The sequence below is a fragment of the Fistularia commersonii genome, chromosome 17, assembly GCF_037954325.1.
Source record: "Fistularia commersonii isolate RoL2024-O1a breed Wild chromosome 17, RoL_Fcom_v1.0, whole genome shotgun sequence".
Classification (NCBI taxonomy): domain Eukaryota; kingdom Metazoa; phylum Chordata; class Actinopteri; order Syngnathiformes; family Fistulariidae; genus Fistularia; species Fistularia commersonii.
Genome location: NC_141300.1, coordinates 14,222,157 through 14,245,000, shown reverse-complemented (window position 1 = coordinate 14,245,000; position 22,844 = coordinate 14,222,157). Strand labels below are relative to the sequence as shown.

At 49.9% G+C, this 22,844-nt stretch overlaps 1 protein-coding gene across 1 annotated transcript in view; it reads right to left on the bottom strand.

Annotated features, from left to right (window-relative positions):
- LOC147225292 (uncharacterized) overlaps nucleotides 1-14,202 on the bottom strand; it is a 37,468-nt gene extending 23,266 nt beyond the window's left edge. The window contains exon 1 of the mRNA XM_086163381.1: nucleotides 13,686-14,202. Coding sequence (XP_086019507.1) covers nucleotides 13,686-14,144 — 459 coding nt within the window. The 5' untranslated portion in view covers nucleotides 14,145-14,202. The remainder of the gene's footprint in view (nucleotides 1-13,685) is intronic.
- Between the last annotated feature and the right edge of the window lie 8,642 nt (nucleotides 14,203-22,844).

Below are 22,844 nucleotides of genomic sequence, written 5' to 3'. Positions count from 1 at the left end.
TTAATCTCTGGTCAATGGCACATGCAGACAGTCCACACACACACACACACACACACACACACACACACACACACACACACACACACACACACACACTTCCAGTAGACTGCAATCTGATAGATGTCCTCATGCAGGATGGCAAACACGTCTCCACAGAGAGTGAGTAGTGAGTTACGCTCCACCTCAAACAGTGATGGACTGATCCTCCATCTGCTCAGAGAGACGCCGGAGACGAAGCGTCCTGGTGATAAAGTCACAACTAACACGGGGAGAAGAAAAACATGACGGCTTTCGTCAACGTCTCCTCTCTCCTGGTGGCTAATGTTCTGCTGCGGCCAATCCAAAAAGCACCTCTGGGAAATAACAAATATCGAGACGAATCCGGCGTTAGCCTGCTAGCGCGGGCTTCGGCCAGCGCCCGTTTTAAAGGAGCTTTTTCTCCAGAGAGGAAACTGTCACGTGGAAACCAGAAAAGCAGCAACATTGAAAAGAGTAGCGAAGGACTTGAACCCTCCAAGGCTGCAGCCGCATTTCTCCCTTTCTTCTGGATCCGGCTTTTCTTGGCCAGGATAGATCATATTTATACTTGTTCTTTATGCTAACCCCAGCTATTGCTCCATGATGACCGTTTTAAGAAGCATTAGCAGCCGGTGCTTCTGCTTGCAAACATTTTAGCTCTGCGGTTTAAACAAACCACACACACACACACACACACACACACAATGCAGTCAGCCCCGAGTACGACAGTTAGTTACAGTTACATTTTCAGTTACAGTTACAACAATCAGCCTGCAGCTGAAATCCCTGAAATTAATTTCACTGCAAAGCGACACCAGTACAGTAAAATGTTCACTCATGTAACAGGTGTTACACACACACACACACACACACACACACACACACACGCACACACACACGCACACACACAATGAGTGAATGATCTGTCAAACATATGTCGCCTGTAAGTGTGTAAGTGAGGATGATGCTGAGGTAACAAGGTTACAGTGCAGATGCAGAGGGAGACTCTTCCATCCATCCATCGTCTACCGCCTATCAAGGTGATTAATTCGACTTAACATGTAGAAAAAGCAGAATGCGAGTCCTATGTTCGGGTACTCGCCTCACGCAGACACACACACACAAACACACACACACACACACATGCCGGCAAAGACCTCATCTCACAGGCTGTCTGAATATTTCAGAAATCTGGAATATGGCTCTCAGCGGGACGGCGCGAGCGCCGACAAACCCAAAGAGAAGGGCCGTCTCGCGTCCACGGACACACGGAGGTCGGAAATTTTCGGTTTCCGATAACGGGAGACGCGGTAATAACGCAGCTCTCCGTGCATGTTTTCCACGCTCCCTTAGAAACGCCATCGCGGCCCGTCGAGCGCTTTCACGACGCGTGACCGATCGCGACCTCCGAGTGCACAATGTTCATCCATGTGACGACATTAAGTTTAGATGGAGAAGCAGGCGGCTCCGGTGGGATTAACAGCACGACGTAGATCATCTGTGAAAACACACTAATGTGCGAAACAGGGAGTCGAAGCCCCGGCACGTTTCGCTTCGCCGGAGCTCGGGGACGCGGCCGAAGCGAACCGAGCGGACTGGACTGCGTCGCGAGGCAAGGCGTTGCATTTTACACGGCGTGAGTGCGTCAACAAACTTCAAAAAAAATAATCAGGGGTTATTAGAAAGAGTGTTTCACCGATGTGTCTGTTCGTGTGGGATTCTGGAGCGGCTAAAGTGTGAGTTCTGAGCGTACTCTCTCACAGAGACAAACACTTAAGGATTTTATGTAAAAAGTGCTTTACCTCACCGATCGGTCATACATCAAACTCCGCTGCTGCAGTGATATTAAAACAAAGAGGAGGTTCCTCCGACCAGACGGGTAACAGAGGCTGAGAGAGCGGGTCCAAAACAAACGCAGAGAAAGAAAAACACAAAAAAAGCCTGTAAGAAAGAGGTGAGCGGATCAATAAACCGGTCAGTTTAATTAGAAACTGGCCGTCCGCTGGTGAGCCTCCATTGTTTCATGGTTTTGTTTGTTAACAGCCATGCTTTCGTGCAAACATTGTTCTCTTTTTCTTCCCGTCTGTGTATCGTCTGCACCAGTCCAAGTCCGTGTCCGCCGGTTTCACCTCAAATTCTACTCGGTATATGCGACGCTGAATAGATGCACTTCTTAGTATGTGCACGACTCAGTATATGCAATACTCATTACAAGCACGCCTCGGTGTATGCGCCGCTCATTCTGTGCACTATCCAGTGCGTGCTCCACTTAACACATGCAGATGCTTCGGCAGCCAGCGGTGAGCTGAGAATTGAAGTAGAGATTTCGAATAGCTTTGTAACTGGAGGTCAAATGTGTGCTTATTGCATCAAAGGGATGCAGGAGTATTCGCCGTTGTCAGCGAGAACGCTGTACGCCGAATAAATCTGGGGTTCTGTTTCAAAGATCTAAGGACGGCGTGCCCCATTTGTTAAAACAGGAGGCTTTCATCACCACCTTCTGCTGTTTTGAAGACACGATATACAACAACGGCACGACGTGCCTGATTCAAAGGGGTCGTCTCAAGTCCTGTCGCTCATTCAGAGGTGCGTTTCAGACCAAACACCGATTAGAAGGTTCACGCCATCGAAGAGACGGGTCGACCGCCTCCTCGAAGGTCTTACGGCAGGGGTGTCAAACTCCTTTTCTCTGAGGGCCATCATAATTGCCCACAAAGGTCCACGTGGAACGGGAACACTATCACTGGAACCAAATAAATGTAACTACCGTAATTTCTGCACTATAAGGCGCACCTAAAAACATTTAATCTTCTCAAAAACCAACAGTGAGCCTTGTAATGCGGTGCATCTTATATAGGGATCAACATTGAGCTGCAAGAGGTGTCGCAGCTACGGGAAGCAGCCGCCGACTCCATTTTCTCCTGTAGAAGAAGTAGCACGCTGTGCATGCAAGGATATATGACTGCGCAAAGCGTGCATTTTCATTTCCATTTGTGTGTGTGTTCATGTGTGTGCGCGCGTCACCGAAGTAGCAGTGGTAAAAACAGTGAAGGGGAATTCCAGTCCCACACCATTTGTGTGTGTATAAAGACCCCAAAATGGCACCTTTTAAGAGACGCGCTTTCGACGCAGAGTTTAAACTCAAGGCGATCGGTCACGCAGTAGAACATTGGAATAGAGCAGCAGCGAGAGAATTCAACATGAACGAATCAATGGTACGGGAGTTGAGGAAGCAACAAGATGACCTGCGCCGAGTAAAGAAGACCAAACAGAGTTTCTGAGGAAACAAAGCGAGATGGCAACAGTTGGAGGACAAACTCAAACAGTGGGTTGTTGAACAGAGAGCAGCAGTAGAAGCGTCTCTACTGTCAGCACAGCGCTAGCTAGCGACATGAACATCAATGAATTTAGAGGCGGTCCTTCTTGGTGCTTTGGTTTCATGAAACGCTTTGAACTGTGACAAATGGAGTCGGAAATACATTGTTTTCAACGAAGGCGCCACAGATATCAGTAAGAGCTACCGGTACATACGGTACCGTATTAAGTATGCACTAACTTGTTTTGGGAGTGAACAGAGTTTTCAGAACGTCAGTTTGTATTGTATTAATAAAGTTTGACTGTCTTATCTGACTGTTTTGTTGACATTCCCTTTAGCACAGCTCCATTTAGTGGATGCATAAAGCAACCCAGCTACAACTGTAGCTTCTATTCTATGCGCCTTACAATGCAGTGCGCCTTATATATGATTTTTTTTTAAATCGGCCATTCATTGAAGGTGCGCCTTAAAATCCAGTGTGCCTTATGGTGCGGAAAATACGGTACTCCTTCATGTTAAATAACTCATTCAAATCCGTCTTTCTTTCCGTCTTTCATTCCCGTCTTTCTTGAGACAGCCTTCCAACGGCATCAACTTTTCTCTTCCTGGACATTTAGGGATCATTTGTTTTTCTCAGTTCCACATTGAAGTGGAAACACTGCGATCTAACAGTCGGCATGAATTGTGGGAAATGACTTGTTTATTTGAAGACAATCACACCTTTCAAGACGTTCTCACAGACCACATAAAATCAGGTGTTGGGCCACATTTGGCCCGCGGGCCATGAGTTTGACACATGTGTCTTACGGGGTAAAACGCAGTCATACTGGGATGTCAGAATGTGTATTATGGCAATCAAACATTCAAACAAAGTAAGAGATCAAACTTGAGCATGGTTGCGTTTGCTCACACCTCATTGGTCCAAGTGTCAAGTAAAACAGGGGTGTCAAACTCATTTTGGTCCGGGGGCCACATACGGCCTAATTTTATTTTCAAGGGGACCGGACCAGTAATATCGTAAAATCATTAGCTGGAAATAACACTAAGTCCAAATTTTTTTATTTGTTTTAGTCTAAAGGAGGTAAACAGGCAAATTATACACATCTTTAGACGTAATGAACTGTTCCTCTAAAAAAACACATAATGAATTAATATTAAAAATGAATATTAAAAAAGAAATGAGGAAATTACAACCTAAAAATATTGTCGAGTTAAAAGAGAAAATATTGTCACTGTGGGAAAATTTGCCACTAGAATTTATGAGAAGATAGATTGGTAGCATGTATAAGAGGAGGTTTAATGTTTACAAGGCTAATGGTGGCTATTCTGGTTATTATCTGGCAATCTTTTTAATTTTGCCCGTTTGTTTTTTTTATTGCTATTGCTTTTGTGGTTTTTATGGACATAAGATCGTCTTAACAATGTCACTAGATGTTTTTTCATCAAAAAAAAACTTTTTTTTTTTTTTCAAATTTTGATGCAAAAAATACATTGCAAAGTTACTTTTTCATTTTTTCCTTGCCCGTTTTTTACCTTATAAAACCCCTAGACGCATGTGAGCAAAACGCGCGGGCCGCACTAACACAAAGATTGGATTTCAGGCAGGGGGGCCACAAAATATTGCTCCGAGGGCCGCGATTGGAGACCCCTGATCTAAAATGAGCTTTCAGGAAGTTAACTGTAAAGCTGCGATGTTAAAGAGCCGGGTCGGAACTAGTCGTACTTTATGCCGTGTGCCTCCGCCTGGGTCAGCTGTGCCTAAAATAAAACCTGTAAAGTTTTTACCGCTCCATTTGCCTGTTTCTGCTTTATCTATCCTTGGACAGCCACGGGTGGACAGATGGACGGGCCACTTTGGGGGAGGAGCAGTAAATGGCGTGTAAGATGAGGACACGGCGAAGGGGACCCATCCCCGCCAATCCATGTCCCACACCCTTGGCGCTTCATGTGGGCAGATGGAAGAAGGAAAATGCCAGCCACGTCTCCTGCCCCCTCTGCCACCGCCGACCGGGATAAAAATAGGGATCGGTGAATATGAAAAGACTTTCCGGAGCGATGCCCGCCAATCAGAACCGATACGACCCCGTACGTGTCGGCCAGGGGAAGCACGTTTGGAGGCGCCGTTGCACGTCAGCGTCACAGAGGAGGACGCCGTGCCCGGGTGAAACACGCAAGATGCCGGGGATGCAGACGCAAAGAGGGGGACGGGGAGTTAAGAATTGGACAAAACTAATCCACATTTGGGGCTAATGGATCCATCTGAAGGACATAATTCAGAGTTTTAGTCCAAGTCTGCTCACACACCAGGAACTCGTCTCCGGTTTGCAGTTACACTTCTTGCTGACAGGAAGGTAAACAACCACTGGACAACAGCACACACACACACACACACACACACACACACACACACACACACGCGCGAACACACACACACACGCGCGAACACACGCACGTATTTATTGTATATTTGTGAAAGCTGTTGAACACTCACAATGTTAAAACGAAACCTTCCTTAGCAACATAATTCCTTTATCTTCATCTAAATCTTAATCTTTATCTTTACCTTGATCTTTATCTTAATCCTGAACATTATTCCCTTAAAAATGTAAATTCAAATTGAAAAAAAAAAAATCTTCAGTGCATTCATAATTGAAAAGAATTTTGCAATTCAAACATTTGGATATGAAAACCAAAACATTTTCCAAGCACAAACTTGCCATGAAAGAATTATAGTCCTATATAGATTATGTAGTCTTTAATTTACGTCGATGTGTTTGGTGTGATAACGCTCACACAATTTATGTTCATAATTTGTTGAAAAATCTTTGAATTATTCTTAAAGATTCCAATTGCTCAGCTGCAAAAAAAAGTTTCGGACATAAGAATTTTATTGATCCCCGTAGGGGAAATACCTTTGTCACGACAGCGTATCAGTTATTATGTTGAAAAATAAAAAAGTATATAAAATATAAATATAAATATAAATATAAATATAAATATAAATATAAATATAAATATAAATATAAATATAAATATAAATAAGAAGATAAAATAAGATAAAATAAGAAGTTTGTAAATGAGCCATCACAAATATAGTTCTCCAGGGTCCAGGGAACCCTGTTGGCAGCAAACAGAGACAAAGGTTGCATTCACTTCCACAGATGCAATGGTTTTGTAATCAGGTGGATTGATTTATCTGCCTTCCTCTACCAGCCACGGCAGATCATTGAGAAATATTAATAATAGCCCTCCAGCTATCCAAAGCTAACCACATATCAATAATAATGTTAATTTCCCATAATTGAAGGAGGAAGTGCAACAACCGACGTCCAGAAAAACAAACACTATTAGTTTTCAGTCAGATATCCATGCGATCAATAAAAGAAATCAGAAAAAGCAGAGGGCAACAATATTTCAATCATTTTATACAGAGTATGTTATAATCACAGCAATTATTATTATTATTATTATTTTATTTTATTTTATTTTATTTATTTATTTTTATTTTATTTATTTATTTTTTTAAAGCCCTGATCTGGAAATGAATAAAGTGTCCAGGTCATATTTCCACCACAGCGCACACACAGCAGAGCAGATGTCCAGTTCAGCATCTTTTGATAAAGAGCTATTCTGCGAGCGGTTCTTTCTCTATTTTTGGGAAAACATTGCAAGAGTGTGTGAGAAGGAAACGTCTTAGATCACTGGACAGGCAGAGGGTGGACCCCCGCTGTGGGATGGCGGCAGAGGTCCGGTCGAGCTCACACCGATGCTAATTTCCATTGTTACAGTTTCGGGCGTGAGCATCCTCTCGCAGTCCGTCCTGGAATCAAAATGCCTGCCATTTGTTGGCAGATAATTCTCTAAAATGTAAGGAAACCAGAGGCAAATGGAGGATGTGGATGAAAGCAGGTAGGAAATCAAAGTCAGAGTATTCCACTGGCCCCGCTGTGAGATGAACAGCATCCCTCAGCCCACGGATTTTTGCTGCGATAGCTCTGGCGGCGTTGAAAGTGAGGAACGGCGAGACCTACACGGAACGGAAACGCCATTCTATCCACCCGCAAACATAATCATGGCATTTATGAAGTGAATTGCATCAACAGCGAAGACAGCTGTGCGGGTGTCGGCTGGTTTTCGAGCTCACCGTGGATGTCAGACCCGCTCAGACGAGGCAAAGCGAAGCGGCGGCGGCTCGACGCGGCAGGTCGGCCGCCGAGACGGACGACGAAACCACCTCAGACTTTTGTTTTACCCGGTCGTCGTCTCTCTGCGGCGGCGGAGAACATGTGTCGCATGGCGCTTCACGTTCCTGATCCAGGCTTGAAACTCAGCAGGAGTTGTGTAATCCCACCCAAAGTAGACTCTTCCAAAGTAATCTCTTGTTTGGTACACACAAGTCACTTTCGCCCGTCTCCACGGGATCGGCAGCCTGTTTGGCCACCTGTCCTCCCCCTCCCTGTCTGTTGATGTTGACAGAAGAACTTCACGAGATTCCATCAACTTTTCCCCACGGTTGTCCATCCTAGTGTGGTGAACATACAGAGCTTAGAGCTAATTATCACCAAATCGAGTATTTATATCGTCTCCCGGCCACAACCCCCCCTCCCTCGCCTCGCTCAGCCACCATCAGAACGAGGCCTCGGGCCGCGTCCTCACACAGTCCCTAGTCAGCCACGTGCTGCCCGATTACATCACTGGACAATCACTATATTAGACTATCTTACATAGATGAGAAATATCTGATGTTCCTGCCTTGGCAGCACAACTCAGAGCGGCCGACTAGAGAACCGCAGCGCGACACACACAGCGCCTACAGCAGAGGTCTTGCCGTTAGCATCAGTTCGTTGTTTTTGAAGCGTTGCCCATTAGCAAAGCCAGGTGGTCGAATACGGAGAGGAGCGTTTTTGCTGGATATTGGAAATAAGTTGTTTTATGGAGTTCGGTTACTTTACGGGTGCTGGCGGGGACCGTCGTGGCATAAAAAGCGAACCTTTTGTGCACGTCTTAAGTACATCATAAAGCTGCGGGGATGAGAGTTGCTGCGGAGAGAAATCAGAGGCACGACTGAGCTTTTGGAAGCTCTCAGAGAAGAAGCCCAGCTGGAGCAAAGAACATTTTATAGGACCCAGATCTTACCTGGAGGTGGACCCAAAACCTACCAGGTCATCACAGCTCAGCGGTGACCCGATGAATGATAATGACTTTCTGAGGGCTGAAATCTCATTTCACGGCTGGTTGAGATCAAAAACGGGATCGGTCGCGATACCAGTTTGACCTCTAAAGAAAGAGGGAATATTCCAAAGTCGTCTTTCCGGCCCGGAGAAAGAACGGCCCCGCTCAGAAGTACACCGAAGCCGTGGAAGCGTAGATGCGTCACGCTTGATTCAAGGTGTCACAAACACGAGTGTCCTCATACGACAAACCAGAGACAACAAGTGGACGACAAAAGTTTCCCGGGAACGAATTGAGTCCACGAGGCATTTGTCAAAACACGTCACAGGCAGCTCATCTGTTCATAGAAAGAAGAGAAGCCCGATACATCTGGTTACCTACAGAGGGTCGAGCCTACATTTCCATCCCATAACATGCATTTGGAAGGTACTTGATGATCTTGACGGAGGCGCTTCACGCTCGCAGTGCCGGAGAAAGCACAGCTGGCAGCCTCTGCGAAAAAGCCATGGCTGAGGAGATATCAGATAAACAGGACTCCACTCGGCCTCACAAATGCTCCTCGAGCGTTGCAGCATCGTGCGGAAAATACCGGAAGGCTCAACGGGCAGAACGAAAAATCCATGAGTTCGATTCGGATGAGTCCGGATACTCGCGACCCGCTCAAAACCAAGCGTTCGCGTTCGATGATGTAAGTAGCTCCACCCGATGGCCGACGGCTACGGACCAGATGGCGAGGAACAAGTAGCTCAGGCTCTTGAACCAAAACGGTTTGTTTTTGTGACCTGCAGTGCAACCCAATGCTTTCGCCAAAGTAAGCCTCTGCTCGAAGGCGGTGCCGCACCCAAAGAGTGCGCCGCGGTACTCACTAGCTATTTGAGACAATCGACTCCGAGTCGTACCAAACACCTCTGTAATGACTTCGACAAGACCGGAGAATCCACTCCTTCTGCATATCGATCCGTCACGAAAGAGGCTCGAGGCATCCCGATATGAGCGGCGGAGAGGGGAGAGGAAAGTGCCGGGGTATTGCTCTCAAACGGCAGAAACAAACAAAGATTGGACTGTCACAGATGATTGTACAGTCGTTTTGTTTCACGGCCCCTCCGTGACGGTATAAAGTGATGAGAACCCGGTCCCTTACGTAGCGAGCAAACCCGCGCCCAACACAGTCTGGTGTTTGAGGACTTCAACATGTCCGGAAATTCATCTGATACAAAGCGAAAGGGACACGGGCTTCCTGTCCGGCACACCTGAGAGCATTCGCCGCACGACGGAGCGCGCAGAGGGGTCGCCCGCCCCCTCCCGAGTGCCAAGTACAATATCTAATGCGGTTGAAATCAATAGGAAATGGGACCGGATGGCAGCAATTACCTGCCTTGCATACGCCGAGGAAATAGATGCAAATGGGCAATCGGACATTTTCAACCCAATATCGGTCAATCTGCACGGAGCCATCACATCCCCAGCGTTTTGCACAGGAGGCCGGGAGAGGGACCTGCACAAAGGGTAGAGAATACGACAGCAGCGGAATGTAAACCAAGGGGATTATGCGCTTCTGGAGAGGGTCTGGAAAGGGCCACCTGTACTGCAGCTGTGGTTCCGCAGCAGCGGCGGCGTGAAAGTACCTCCACTGTGATTATTATCTTCTTCACAAAATTCGCCAAAGTCATGACAAATCAGGTAAAACTGCAGCGGTGGATATTTTAATCTCGGCTATTCAGAGAAGCACAAAGGCTCGCTGGCATGTTCTGTGCAATAAGAGACAACTCAATACAAGGCAAAGGAACCCACCGCGGCGCTTTTCATCCTCCCTGTTAACAACGCTCGGCGAAACCAGGGAGACGAGACGCGTCTTATGACTGTAACTCCAGTCGGGCAACAGATTACCTTTTCTATCTGCAGTCTGGAGACGGGCCCCTTGCGAACGGATTTGCACGGATGAAACACGTTCATCCTGAGCGTGACCCGCCACGGGGCACAGAGGAGACCCCTGGTCGGCGAATAAACACATCGGAGAAACCCGAAGCCACGGACGAAGGGGTTGATTTCCGAACGGAGACTCCAGAGCTTGCGGACGGCGCTCTCGGGGGGATCTGCGGACCCGCCCGTCAATCAGGGGCCACAAATGTCTGAAATACGACCCAGAAGGTTGCGGAAGATGGACAAGCAAACCAGCGGGGGCTCATTAGGTCAGTGTTTATGGCCGGACAGAATCCGAATTTGAGTCAATCAATGTGACAGAGCCACGGCTCCCGCAGGTAGCCGATAGCTAACTTGAATTAATAAGATATATAGAAAGAAATATATATCAATTCTACGGTGTGACCTTCTTGCGGCAAGCTATGCATTCAGGACTGCTCCGGAAAAGAAACCTTGACACCGCTTCTCATTTGAATACTACGACGGAGCTCTCGAAACCCGAACAAACTGCAGCCGCAGGCGTTCTCACCTGGCAGCAGATCACTCCGACCTTCATCCAACTTCTCTGGCTGGCGATCAAATCTTGCAATTCCAGCAGAATTCTCCCGCTCACCTACAAATCCCTCCATGGCCTCGCACCCCGGTATCTCTGACCCGCGTACCCGTACGTTCAGCCCCGTCTGCTCCGCATCTAACCAAGGCGTCGCGGTGCAAAGTGAAGAAGTAATAACGCGGCCATGGCTTCGGGGGTCAGAGTGCATCAAATATTTGCAAACCGTGTTCACGGACATCGGCGTGAAACCTGAGCCGAAGAGCCAAACGGAGGCTTTGACTTTGACACCTGCGGGTTTTCGGCCGAGCGAGCGGTTGAAAGTTCCCGGCGCTTCGTGACAAGCTGTGAGTTCCACGTCTGACTTCTGAAACTGCAAACACACACACGGGTGATTCCTCTGCGTATGTTCCTGACCGCCTTGGCCGTGGCTCTTCTCCCGGCTCCTGACAGCCCGCCGCCTGCCAACGAACACATGCTGCCCGGCGTGCCTTTCGGTCCAGTGATTAGAAATCCTGTGCCGTGGTGTTTGGCCAAGCGCGGCTTCGTTGCAGGGAGCTAATTCTTGCCTTACAATGTAAGGACCATATTTAAGCCGTCGGGCGGTCGGTTCGGTTCCCCCTCTGGCTCCTTAGGCTGCAGACTCACCACGGCGCTCCTCGCATGTTTAACCCGGTGACCATGGGAAGCAGGAAGTTCACACCGGGTCGCCGTTTGAGCCGCTCGACGAGCCGAGCATCCCTGCATCTGCCCCTTCCGTCCGGCGACTGCGTCCGATTAGCTTTCTCCGCGTCGTCCCTGAACGTCTGGAAGCCTCTACCTTGCCAGCTCGGCATCCTGCGGCACAAATAATGCAGCAGTGCCTGTTTTTAAGTCTGAAAAGGGGTGAGCGCCACGAGACGGCTCCTCTGCGGCCGGCCGGCCGGCCACCTGGACGGGAGACGTAGCCCCGGATGCTGGAGCCTCAGCAGAAGCGATGAGACACAAGAGCTCCTCGGTCCTTCGTCAAGGCAGCCGGGCCCCGGAGCCTCCTCCGGGACGGGGCCCCGACCTGAAGGACGGACCGCTACCTCTGAATCCAGGTGCGGGACACCTCTCAGAGATGGTGGAGCATTTCGGGAGGGCTTTGCCTGAACGGAAGTCCACTGAGGTGCCGACATTCAGAAAGGGGACGGACGGTCGGTTAGTATTTTAGAGAAACTAAATGGAGGAATGGAAGGAATCACAACGATGTTTCCATCGGTTACCGGAGGCTCAGGTCTGAGTTTACACCTAAACATCTGCAAACCTGAAGGAAATATCAAATAAGCAACCCTATATGTGTGTGTGTGTGTGTGTGTGTGTGTGTGTGTGTGTAAGTGTTTGTATGCACAGGTACACGTCCTGCAGGTCCTATGGTTGTTGAGAATGAGCTCCTGAGTATGCTCTCTCTAAAGAACGTGTGCGTGTGTGTATGTTTGTGTGTGTGTGTGTGTGTGTGTGTGTGTGTGTGTGCGTGTGTGTGTGTGTGTGTGTGTGTGTGTGTTTGTATGCACAGGTACACTTCCTGAAGGTCCTATGGTTGTTGAGAACGAGCTTCCTGAGTACGCTCTGTAAAGAACATGGTGTGTGTGTGTGTGTGTGTGTGTGTGTGTGTGTGTGTGTGTGTTGTTTGTTTCGCTCTCCGTACGTTCTGGTCCTTCCCTGCCTTTCCTCCAGCAACCAGCGCCAGCCCTGCTTCACACGACGGCTTACTGCAGCCAAAGGGGTGACAATGGGGAGGCCTTCCACAGTAACAAGCACCAAAAAAAAAAAGCGCCACTCTTAAAGTGTGGAGACAGAATCCAGAGCAGGCACCTGATCACCAGCGTGCACAGACCCGAGACCTCCAGCCGGATCAAGAAAGACCAGGACCATTGACAGGAGAAGATTTAGAATTCAGAAAAACCAAGTGCTGTGTCAACACTGCTGCTGCCTATTAGAATGAAAGTGTGTGTGCAAAACACACACACACACACAGCAGAGGGGGCGTTAGCGATGTGGTAAACTGATGGATGTCATCTCTTCTGCTTATCTGCCATCACATCTGGAAACAGGATCAAACGGGGAGAATCTCCTCAAGGAGGAGAGCCGTGATCTGTTGGCTGACAATCAGTAAAAATAGCTTTCCAGAGTGGAAGCCGCCGCTTCTCAGGGTGAAGCACAAAAGCGTGAGCTTCGCAAACCCATCCGAGCACCTTCTGCAGCAAACACAGCTTGGCAGGACCTGGATGATCCTCGGAGGTCTTCGAGGGTTCCCGTCCTTCCCAGCCCGAAACACCACAAGGACGGGAGAGAAGAAGGGGAAGAGGAAGCGGAGGTAAAGTTTAGCAGGCTTTTCTGGAAGGGGGTCCAGGACCTCATGTTCTCCTCTTTGTCCTGGAGCCTCCTCTGCTGGCCTGCCCTCTCCCAGCCCTCCCTCACCCTCAGAGGAGCACAGCTGTCAGAGTCAGCTGAAGCACAGTTGATGAAGAGGTGGATTCATTAGGCAGACCTCCAGAAGAAGACATGGGGTGGAAGGGGTGGAAGGGGTGGAAGGGGGGGGGGGGGGGTTAGACAACACGCAGATGCAGCCACTGCGGTGCATCCCGAAGACCGGGGGTGAAGAAGCTGAAGAAAAGAAAAATGGACCGAGAAAAAGTAAGGCGGAGGAGGGGGGGCGGCGGCTCCCTCCCGGACAGCGGGTCTTACCGTCTGCTGGAGGTCCGGGATTCCTATGCGGATGACAACTGTGTTCCCCGTCGGTTCCTCCATGGGTGCACCGGGGCTCCGCTCCGCACCGGGGCTCCCTGCTGCACCGGGGCTCCGCTCCGCGCCGGGGCTCCCTGCCGCACCGGCACCGGGGCTCGGCTCTGCACCGGAGCTCCCTGCCGCACCGGCACCGGGGCTCGGCTCCGCACCGGGGCTCGGCTCTGCACCGGCACCGGAGCTCCGCGCTGCTCCGGGACGGGAAGCCGGAACGGCGTCGGGGACGGGAACGGAGCTGTCCTCTTCCCGGGAGCTGCCGCTGTCGGTACTGCCCCCCTGGCTGCCGTCCGCCGTGTGTGTGTGAGGGTGTGTGTTCGTGCGTGAGCGTGCGCGCTGCTGTTGCTGGTCCTGTCGTGCAGGGCTGGGCGGCTCATGTTTGCCGGCCGCCGGACGCAGAGGCATGCTCTGTGATAGGGGCTCGGTCTGTGTGCGTGCGTGTGCGTGTGTGTGTGTGTGTGTGTCACACACGTTCACACACACACGCACACACACGCACGCACACACAAACGGACGCGCACGAACTAACACACCCACTTGCACTAGGCGCACACACCTCTTGCAGCATCACTCGCCTGGGAAAAAAAAAAGATCCGGGGTGAGAGGGGGGGAGGAGGGAGAGGAAGAAGAGGAAGAGGAAGAGGAAGAGGAAGAGGAAGAGGAAGAGGAAGAGTGGGAAAGAGAAGAGGAAGAGAAGATTAGAGAGGGAATGAGGGATAAAAACAATGAGAAGAGATGATTGGAGGCTAGACGAACGGCTGAAAACAACAACATGCATGTTTGGGGGATCATTACGGGGTTCCAGTGCCTGCTCTGCGTGTGCACGGGGTGTATGAGCGCGTGTATGTACGCGTGGTGCACACACACACACACTCACACACACACACACGTCTTAAATGCCGTGCATGTAACTGCAGGCTGTTCTCACACGAACCGCCGTGAACCTGAAAACAGGTCCATCCGAAGTTAGCAGCGAGCAACATGCACAGTGAACATGCGTCTGTGTGTGTGTTTGTGTGTGTGTGTGTGTGTGTGTGTGCTCTTTGCAGTATGATGGCAGCATTATCTGCTGCTCTTCTGAGGGGATCTTCCGCTGGATCAAACACTCCAAGAAACATCTCAGCATCTCCATGAATGATCAACCACGGTCTGAATCTGCCTCGTTTTCCAATGTGTTCAAATCCCATGTGGATCCGCTCAACACGTTTCCACGACGATGGACGACGGGGCCCAGCCCGCTACTGCAGGACGTGCGATGGATTCGGACCTTCTGAGGAGACGTCCGACATGACATCATGTGGCATCATGTGTCTCTTGTAGACATCGACGGATTTCCATTCTGATGCTCATGAGTAGAATTGAAAATGAACACGTTATGTGACGAGCTCCGCCATTGGCCAACGCCGACGAACGTCGCCGACGGTCTGCGGCCTGCAGGAGGACCCTGCAGCACGGAGAAGGTCCAGTTTATGGGACGCTCTTCCCTTCCCTCCATCCCTCCAGAAGGAGGAGCAGAAAGAACTCCACGACTGCACCTCGTCTACCAGCCAGTCTCACTTGCACTACAACCACGCATTAAGGTAGTCATCTCCACACACACACACACACACACACATATCATATATTTTCTCATTTGCCCTGGACTTTGATTGAAACTGCTGGACAAATGTCTTTTCTTTTAATTACGACACACAAATCTTTATATTTAATACCGTATAAATAAAAGTGATGTTTTGTTTTTTGTTTGTTTAACTCCGTCGTTGTGAAGACACTTGGCAGCCCTTCGTCTCGCCGTCCCGAGATGTTCCGCCTTACGATGTCCACCTACGACGTCTCAACATCTCAAGAAGAAGCCATTTGTGTGAGAATCGACGGCGACTGAAAAACCTCCAATCGGAAAACAGGAAAGAAAAAGCGCTAAAGTAAATGAATGTAAATCAGGACGGACAGCCGTCTCCCAGCCCATAAACAACTGAAAACACAGCTGCCGGCAGACGGCAGAGAGATGGTGCGTTATTTGGGGGGTCTGACACGAACATCGGGCCTGTCTCCGTCACGGCCGTCTCATGAGACGGTGAATCCCAAAGTCCAAAACAAGCGGAGGTTAGAAATGTCAGGGTGGTTGTTTCAGTCCTCGAGCAGCGACGGATGAACCTCCAGGTTGGTCCTCATTCATGGATTTTCGCCGGCTGCTGACATTTAGTCTCCCTCGGGTGCCGGTTCGTCCAACCCCCCGGAGGTAAAGAGACCCGAGCTGCCGATACCCCGAACCGACCGAGACTCATCAGAAACTTGTTGTTTCCCTCAGAGAGAGAAGTTCGTGAGCGAAGGAAGACCCAGATCCAGACAGAAGATGCAGCGCTGGTCAAACGCTACGAAGTGACTGAGGAGAAGGTGTCTTGGCGTAACGTTAGAAAGATCAAGACCTACCAGGAGACGTCCTCGGGTCGCCTTTCTCCGACTCCCAACTGTTTGGATCTCCTCCGAAGCGTCACCTCATCGTGTGTTAGAGCTGCAAACTCTTGTGGAGCTTCTGTGTGGAAATGACTTGAGTGGGGGCAAAGCTTCAGACATTTACCGCAGGGCTCTTTCGACGATTTTCCGACACGCGATCGGTAAAAGCGTCAATCTTCTGATTCGCGGTCCCGTCACCTCGGCAGAAGACGGCATCGCGTTCCTGCACCGGGGACGTGCACGTGCGCACCCTTCACTTTCCTGTGCCTGATCCACACCGGGTTGGAGGAAGCGTGGAAGGCGGCCGGAGCATTTTGGAGAATTCAACAGATCGTCTGCGGTCCCGTTGGACCTTCGGGAACCGTCACTCCGAAAGTCACGGCCATTTTCCACCCTCACAGCTCTGCTCAGCCGGAGCTACGGAGGATCTCCTGCACAACCAGAACAATGAGCAGACACCCGGCCTCCGGGCTCACGCGCCCACAATCGAGAGCGACGGATATTTTGAAACGCTAACAAATGTAAAAGACTCTGGCTGCCAGCAGACCGAACCAAGATCTAGAATGATCCCAGGATGGCTGGTGCAGGACCAGCCCAGATTACACCCCGCTTGCATCATGCAAGGAAAGACTCGTCGTGGCTGCGCAGATGGAGGCGAACGACCGATCGCTCACTTCGACTTGAGAGAGAAAGACCGGGAACCGAGGATGAGCTCGGAGAGACGAAGCTCTCCTGGATGGTCTGTGAGGTGCGGAGCTGGACGGAGGTCAGCGCCTGGTGCTTCACTGGCCGTCTCAGGGTGAGGAAGGTAGCTCACTCTTAGAGACATGGATATATATACTGCTCAAAAAAATAAAGGGAACACTTGAGCGACACAATGTAACTCCAAGTCAATCACACTTCTGTGAAATCATAGTGTCCACTCAGGAAGCAACACAGATTCATTTTGACTTGTTTTAAGGACATTACATCAAAGTTGGATCAGCCTGGAGTTTGTTTTTACACTTTAATTTTGAGTGTGATTCCTAATCCAGACCTCCATGGGTTGATACAATTGATTTCCATTGATCATTTTTGTGTGATTTTGCTGTCAGCACATTCAACTGTGTAAAGAGCAAAGTATTTCATAAGAATATTTCATTCATTTAGATCTAGGATGTGTTTTTTAAGTGTTCCCTTTATTTTTTTGAGCAGTGTAGAATAGCGCCATGGCGATCAACTGATCAACCCCGACCAGTTCAGTCAAGTATGAACGCACACGTGGCCTCCGACCTCGTGAAGATGAAGCCCTCTCTCTCAGTTCATGGCAATAACATAAGATGTTTTTACGTGGAGCTCCGGGACGCGGCGTTCCCTTCCTGCCTTTCGGTGCCGATGGCAAACCCAGGCAGTCATTTAGCCGAAAAAAGACTTTCCCGCAATAAACTCCTGAACCGGTGAACGTCGGGAGGTTTATAGAACAGATCGATCCCATCCGTCCGCCTGGACTCGCGCCACCTTCTCCTTCTGAACCTCGGCTAGCCTCGGAGCAGCGATGCCCATCGTAAGACCGAACCTTCATCAGACGCCGGTGACGCCAAAACAGATATGGCCTGTCCCTCCTGGCTTTGGTTCCGGACCAAACCGGTTGTGTCTGCAGAAAGGTCCGCTGAAAATCTCAAGTCGGCGGAGGGTCGCCACAGATGTGCTGTGGCAGCGACATATTTACCAGTCAATGATCCCCGGAGGCTGTGGGTCTCAGATGTGCTTCGGGACGGGCCTCCGGTGCGGCCAGTAAACATCGCCGCCGCCGCTACAGATTGCTGTCTCGCTGCCGTCGTATCGCGTGAGTTGACTGAAATTCTAAGAAGGCCATCTCCCATGGCTCAGCTCACATCCCCCCCCCCCCCCCCCCCCCAACCCCATCTTTTGTGCTCGAGCCCAGCGAAAACAAAGTGAATAATTCATGAGCACACAGAGCAGAATGCACGCCGATCTAGTTCAACATATATGTATTTCAGACATCGTCGCTCTTTGCAGGGCTCTCCCGCTCCGACGAACACGGGGACGTTCGCGGACGGCGTCGACGTCAGAGAGCTCGGACCGTCCCCGGTAAGTTGTTGGAATCGGGCGGCGGCAGAACGGCGGAGGAGATAAGCAGAGGGTCGGAGAGGACCTGACCGCCCCGGCGAGCCCGGATAGGAGCGGAGAAACCAGGAGGCACCGTGGAAACAGAGGCAGGGAGGAAGGAGAGCCGGAGAAGCAGACGCGGAATAGAGCGAAGGTGGAAACGTTGGGACGCATCCCCCGCGGCTCCTCGTGCGGAAAATGTCAAACTCATGTGGTCCGGATTTACTCACACATGGACATCGGCAACCTTCATCTCCGCGTCCCCGAAAACATTGTTATTCATTCCGTCCCCCCCGCCCCCTCCAACCCTGCCACCCACCTCATTGTGGATTTGGTTATTCACTGTAGGACGGGGAGGCGATCAAACAAAAAACAGAGTGGCTTTTAGATGCCGGGGTTTGTGTTCTGCAGTTCTCTTTGTGAGAAGGATTGTTCCGTCGGTGTGTTCTGCATGACGAGGCGGCGTTATCAGGTGGTCAGGGGGACCACGGGTTCGAGCCAGGATGGTCGGGCGGAGGTGGGTCACATGTGGCTGAACCTCCAAGGAGCAGCTTAACCTGAAGGTCCCTCGCAGGGGTGACGTTCCGGAAGAATCCTGCAGACGCTGCTGCACAAAACAGTTGACTCAAAAGTTATTTTCTTGGTTGGTGTCTGCTACGGCGAGCGGGAACTCAGCTCCACGCCTCAGTCCAGCAGAGCCAGTCGTCCAGCGTCCTCTTGTGTTGTTCTTTGAGGAAAGTGCTGGATCAGAACCACGCGTTTGCACTGATCGTCCTCAAGGGGAAGATTTCCGCGTTCCATCTCATAAACCCGACATGCCTGCAAATTCCTGGCGGAGTGAAGCCGTAGGCCAACGGCCGTGGGCCGGCAGCGAAACCGCTCGGCCCCGACGTCGCCTTGTTGCTCGGGGCCTCGGCGGATCCGTGACCCGTGCATCTTATTCCGGCTGGGAGGAAAACACAATGTCAAACGTCGCAAATTATTCACGATATTCTGAAACGGAGCCTGGAGGGCACCCCGAACATGTTTGTCCAGTCTCTCCTTCATGGCCTCCTGGGTTTTAACGGTTCCTGTCCCTCAGTGAGGCGTGTTACACCAAGAGGTTGCACGTCATGGCGGCTCCCCGGCTTTGCGTGGACAAACATCCCGAGCTTGAATGTTTGGGTTGTCTTGAACGTATTTGTCGAAGCTGCGCTCCGAGACGGGAGTCCTCAGCGGAGACTTGGAAGAGCAGCAAGCGACCGCTTCAAAATATGATTATACATCCGGGATCACCTGATTTGCCTAATGATTTAATTTGTTGCCAAAGGGCACTGTAATGCACTTAACTCCGAATATTTTTGGCACAAGTAAGATGATTGGGTGAGTTCACTCAGTTGGGACATCCAAAGGCAGGGGCAGCGGCGAATCTCTCACCATTATCAACGCAACAGCACCTCACTTCTGGGGGAGACGACCACAAGAAACACAAGATTGTTCAGGTCCATCATGTTTAAGGTTTAGAAACATCCAGAGCGCAGGTTCAGGGTCAAATTCTATACGACAACATTTGCAAATATGGCGGTGTGAGTGAAAGACAGGCTGCAAGGTTGGATGGCTCTTTATGACAGGTACATGCTTCCTGGTTTTGAAGTTATTTGGAGAATAATTATTGGAAATGCAGTTATTTTGTAAACATTTCATCCATTCTTCTTCTTTTACTTTCGGCTTTTCCCTTATGGGGAGGGCACACTGAATCGACCTCCTCCGTCTAGCCCTATTCTCAGTATCCATTGATAGCGATATAAAAAGTAATTTCAGTCAAACTCGGTGAAAATTTACAAAACAGTATCTGAAAGTGATGCATTGATACACACATGGATCAAATACACTCAGATGTCTTTTTACATCATTGCAATGAGCAGGTACTACAAGCCTGAGAGGACGCTCTGTCAAGACACTTGTTGATTCTCAGGCCGAACCGTCAGGTGACGGAGTCTGACACACTCACACACACACACACACACACACACACACACACGTCATCGTCCGGCCCATCCCGAAACCGGGGCCACATGCAGACGCCCCGGGTGGAAAATTAGCCGTGTGCTAAAAGCTTTTAGAATCAATACTCAACAGCAGGGGTGCACACACTTTTTCAGCATGCGAGCTACTTATAAAATGATCTACCAACTATTAAAATGCAAAACAAATATTAGAAATTCATTGAGAATTCTTTATGTACAATCTAAGTTGGTGCACCATGCATAACTGCACCATGTTGCAAAGTACATTTTGCACAGAATTGCACTGAACGGACTCAGCCGGGGATGGATAGTCCCGACAGTAGCTCCTGCTAGCCGCCCTCAAGCCCACTTCCAAATGATCATCAGTCCTGGTAGAACGGTATTTGGACTTAATGATCTTCATGTGGGAAAAGGCTGACTCACGTAAATAAGTGGATAACTGTGATTTTAGTCCCTTCTCCTCCTCAGCTCGCTTTTCGGAGGGAAGTCGGCATCGTAGTTTTTATGAACCGTCCGAAAATACCGCTCCACATTACCCTTCCTTGGTAGAGCGATGGTAGACTGGCAGATGAGGTAAAGGCACTTTGAAAATGAAATAGTAAAAAAAAAAAAATCCTCCAAAAATTTTTTGGCTTCTTACTTGGTCCAGCCCCCGCGCTCATTTTACTACCCTTTCTTATCAAATAAATTGAAGGATAACTAGGTAACTCACTAGCTTGCTAGAGTTTTGCCGCACTGTTGTATGCGCATGCGTGGTGACCCATGTGTCAGCAAAGGTCAGATGCCCGACTGTTCTTCCATTAGGTGACAAATTTCATGTTGAGGACGGATGATAGGCTGACGTCTAGTTTTTTTAATACCACACTACCTTTGCGATCAACGTATTGGGCACCGCTGCTCTACAGTATCCAGTCCACAGATCCACTGCAGAGCTGGAGATGTGCACATTTCTGGCTGCCCGGTTCGCGCAGAAGGACGACACGCGTGGAGACTGCATAGAAACCTTCTTGCATTGGGCTGGAGACACCAGGAGTGTCCTGTAATTATCCTTTACTAGACTCTCTGAGCAGTGACATACAAAATATTTTATCATTTTAAGAACTAAAAAGAAATATGCAAAAAAGTACCAAGAAGTTGAAACGAAGAAAAGGCTGCTTTCCTTTTGATCTAGTCCTCAGCAATGAGATGATGGTGAGAAGATTCGACATAATGGTTTGGGGACCAGAGGCTCCGAGGGCACACTGATCCCTCAGTGATGAGATGATTCAGAGTAATGGGATGGGACTGCTGATCCGGATCCAGGTCTTGATGATGGGCGAGGGTTGAGAGCAGGAGGTCCTGGTCGTTCTCGGGCCAGTCAAACACTCGCAGTTTGATTGGCGGGAAGCATCAGCGATTTAAACAACGACGAAGGGTAACATCCAATCATAATCCCTGCGTTGCTGTTACAGGCGGACCAGAGGAGCAGAGATGGTGTCTGCGGGAGTCATGTGGTCCTACTTCTGCTGTCCAAGTAGATGTTTAGAGGACGGCCGACTGATGCTGGTCCTCTGCTTCCTGTCGCTCGGACACATCGTGGACACATCGGGCTGACGCTCTTACAGAAGATGGACGGCGTCTTCAGCGAATCAGCAAAGGCGGTCTTCTTTGGAGTGTTCCCTTTGCACGTCACCACAACCTATCATCTGCCTGCATCTTATCCTCAGCCAATCACCCGCCCCCTCCCAAATACTCGCTCAGAGACCAGGGCGCCCCCCTGCTCAGCTCCCCTTTTAGCCAAAAACATTTTTTTCTGCGCCTGAATGGAGGACAAAAAAGAGTCACTTCAACGCTTCTGTCTGTTTCCAAGCTGCTTGCACGTCTCCTGCCATTGCCTTCTCATGCAGTCCTGGCTTTGGCTGACAAGGAAACTTCTCCAAACAAAATATTCTCCAAAATATTTCCAATCACCCTGCCAACAGAAGCTACCCATCATCTGATCCTTGGAGTCCGGCTGCAACAGAACTAGCAAGAATCATCGACCAACATTTAACTGTGATTCAAACAGCCGGACGCATCTGTGGACGGGACTCCTGTTTGGACCGGTCACCTCCAGAAGTTAGATTAGTTCCGGTGAGCCTTTCATACGCTGAGCCAGAAGTCCCCTTCCATTACGAGGGGTTTGAAAGCAGCAGTCCAGGACCGTCTTCAAAAGTAGTCTCGCTCATCCAGAGGGGCGGGTACTCCACTCCAGGTGGATGCCCAGGTAAACCCTGGCGTCCTCCCCCTTGCACCGCCTCCTCCCGGGAGCCAACACGTTCGAGGTCACCGGTCGTTATACACCTCAGTCCACACGAAAGGCTTGGATTTCTTTCTCCCATCTCCTCCTGTCTCTGCTTCCGTGTCTTGCGCTCCTCCTCAATTACTCTTGCTTTCGTTATCGGCCTCTCTGGTTTAAAATTCTCTCTCTGTGCCGGCGGAGAGCGGTGGATATGGAGTATGCCTGGATCTGGGCGCTTCCACGGTTGCTGCTGAATGGCAGCTGGCTCTTTGATGC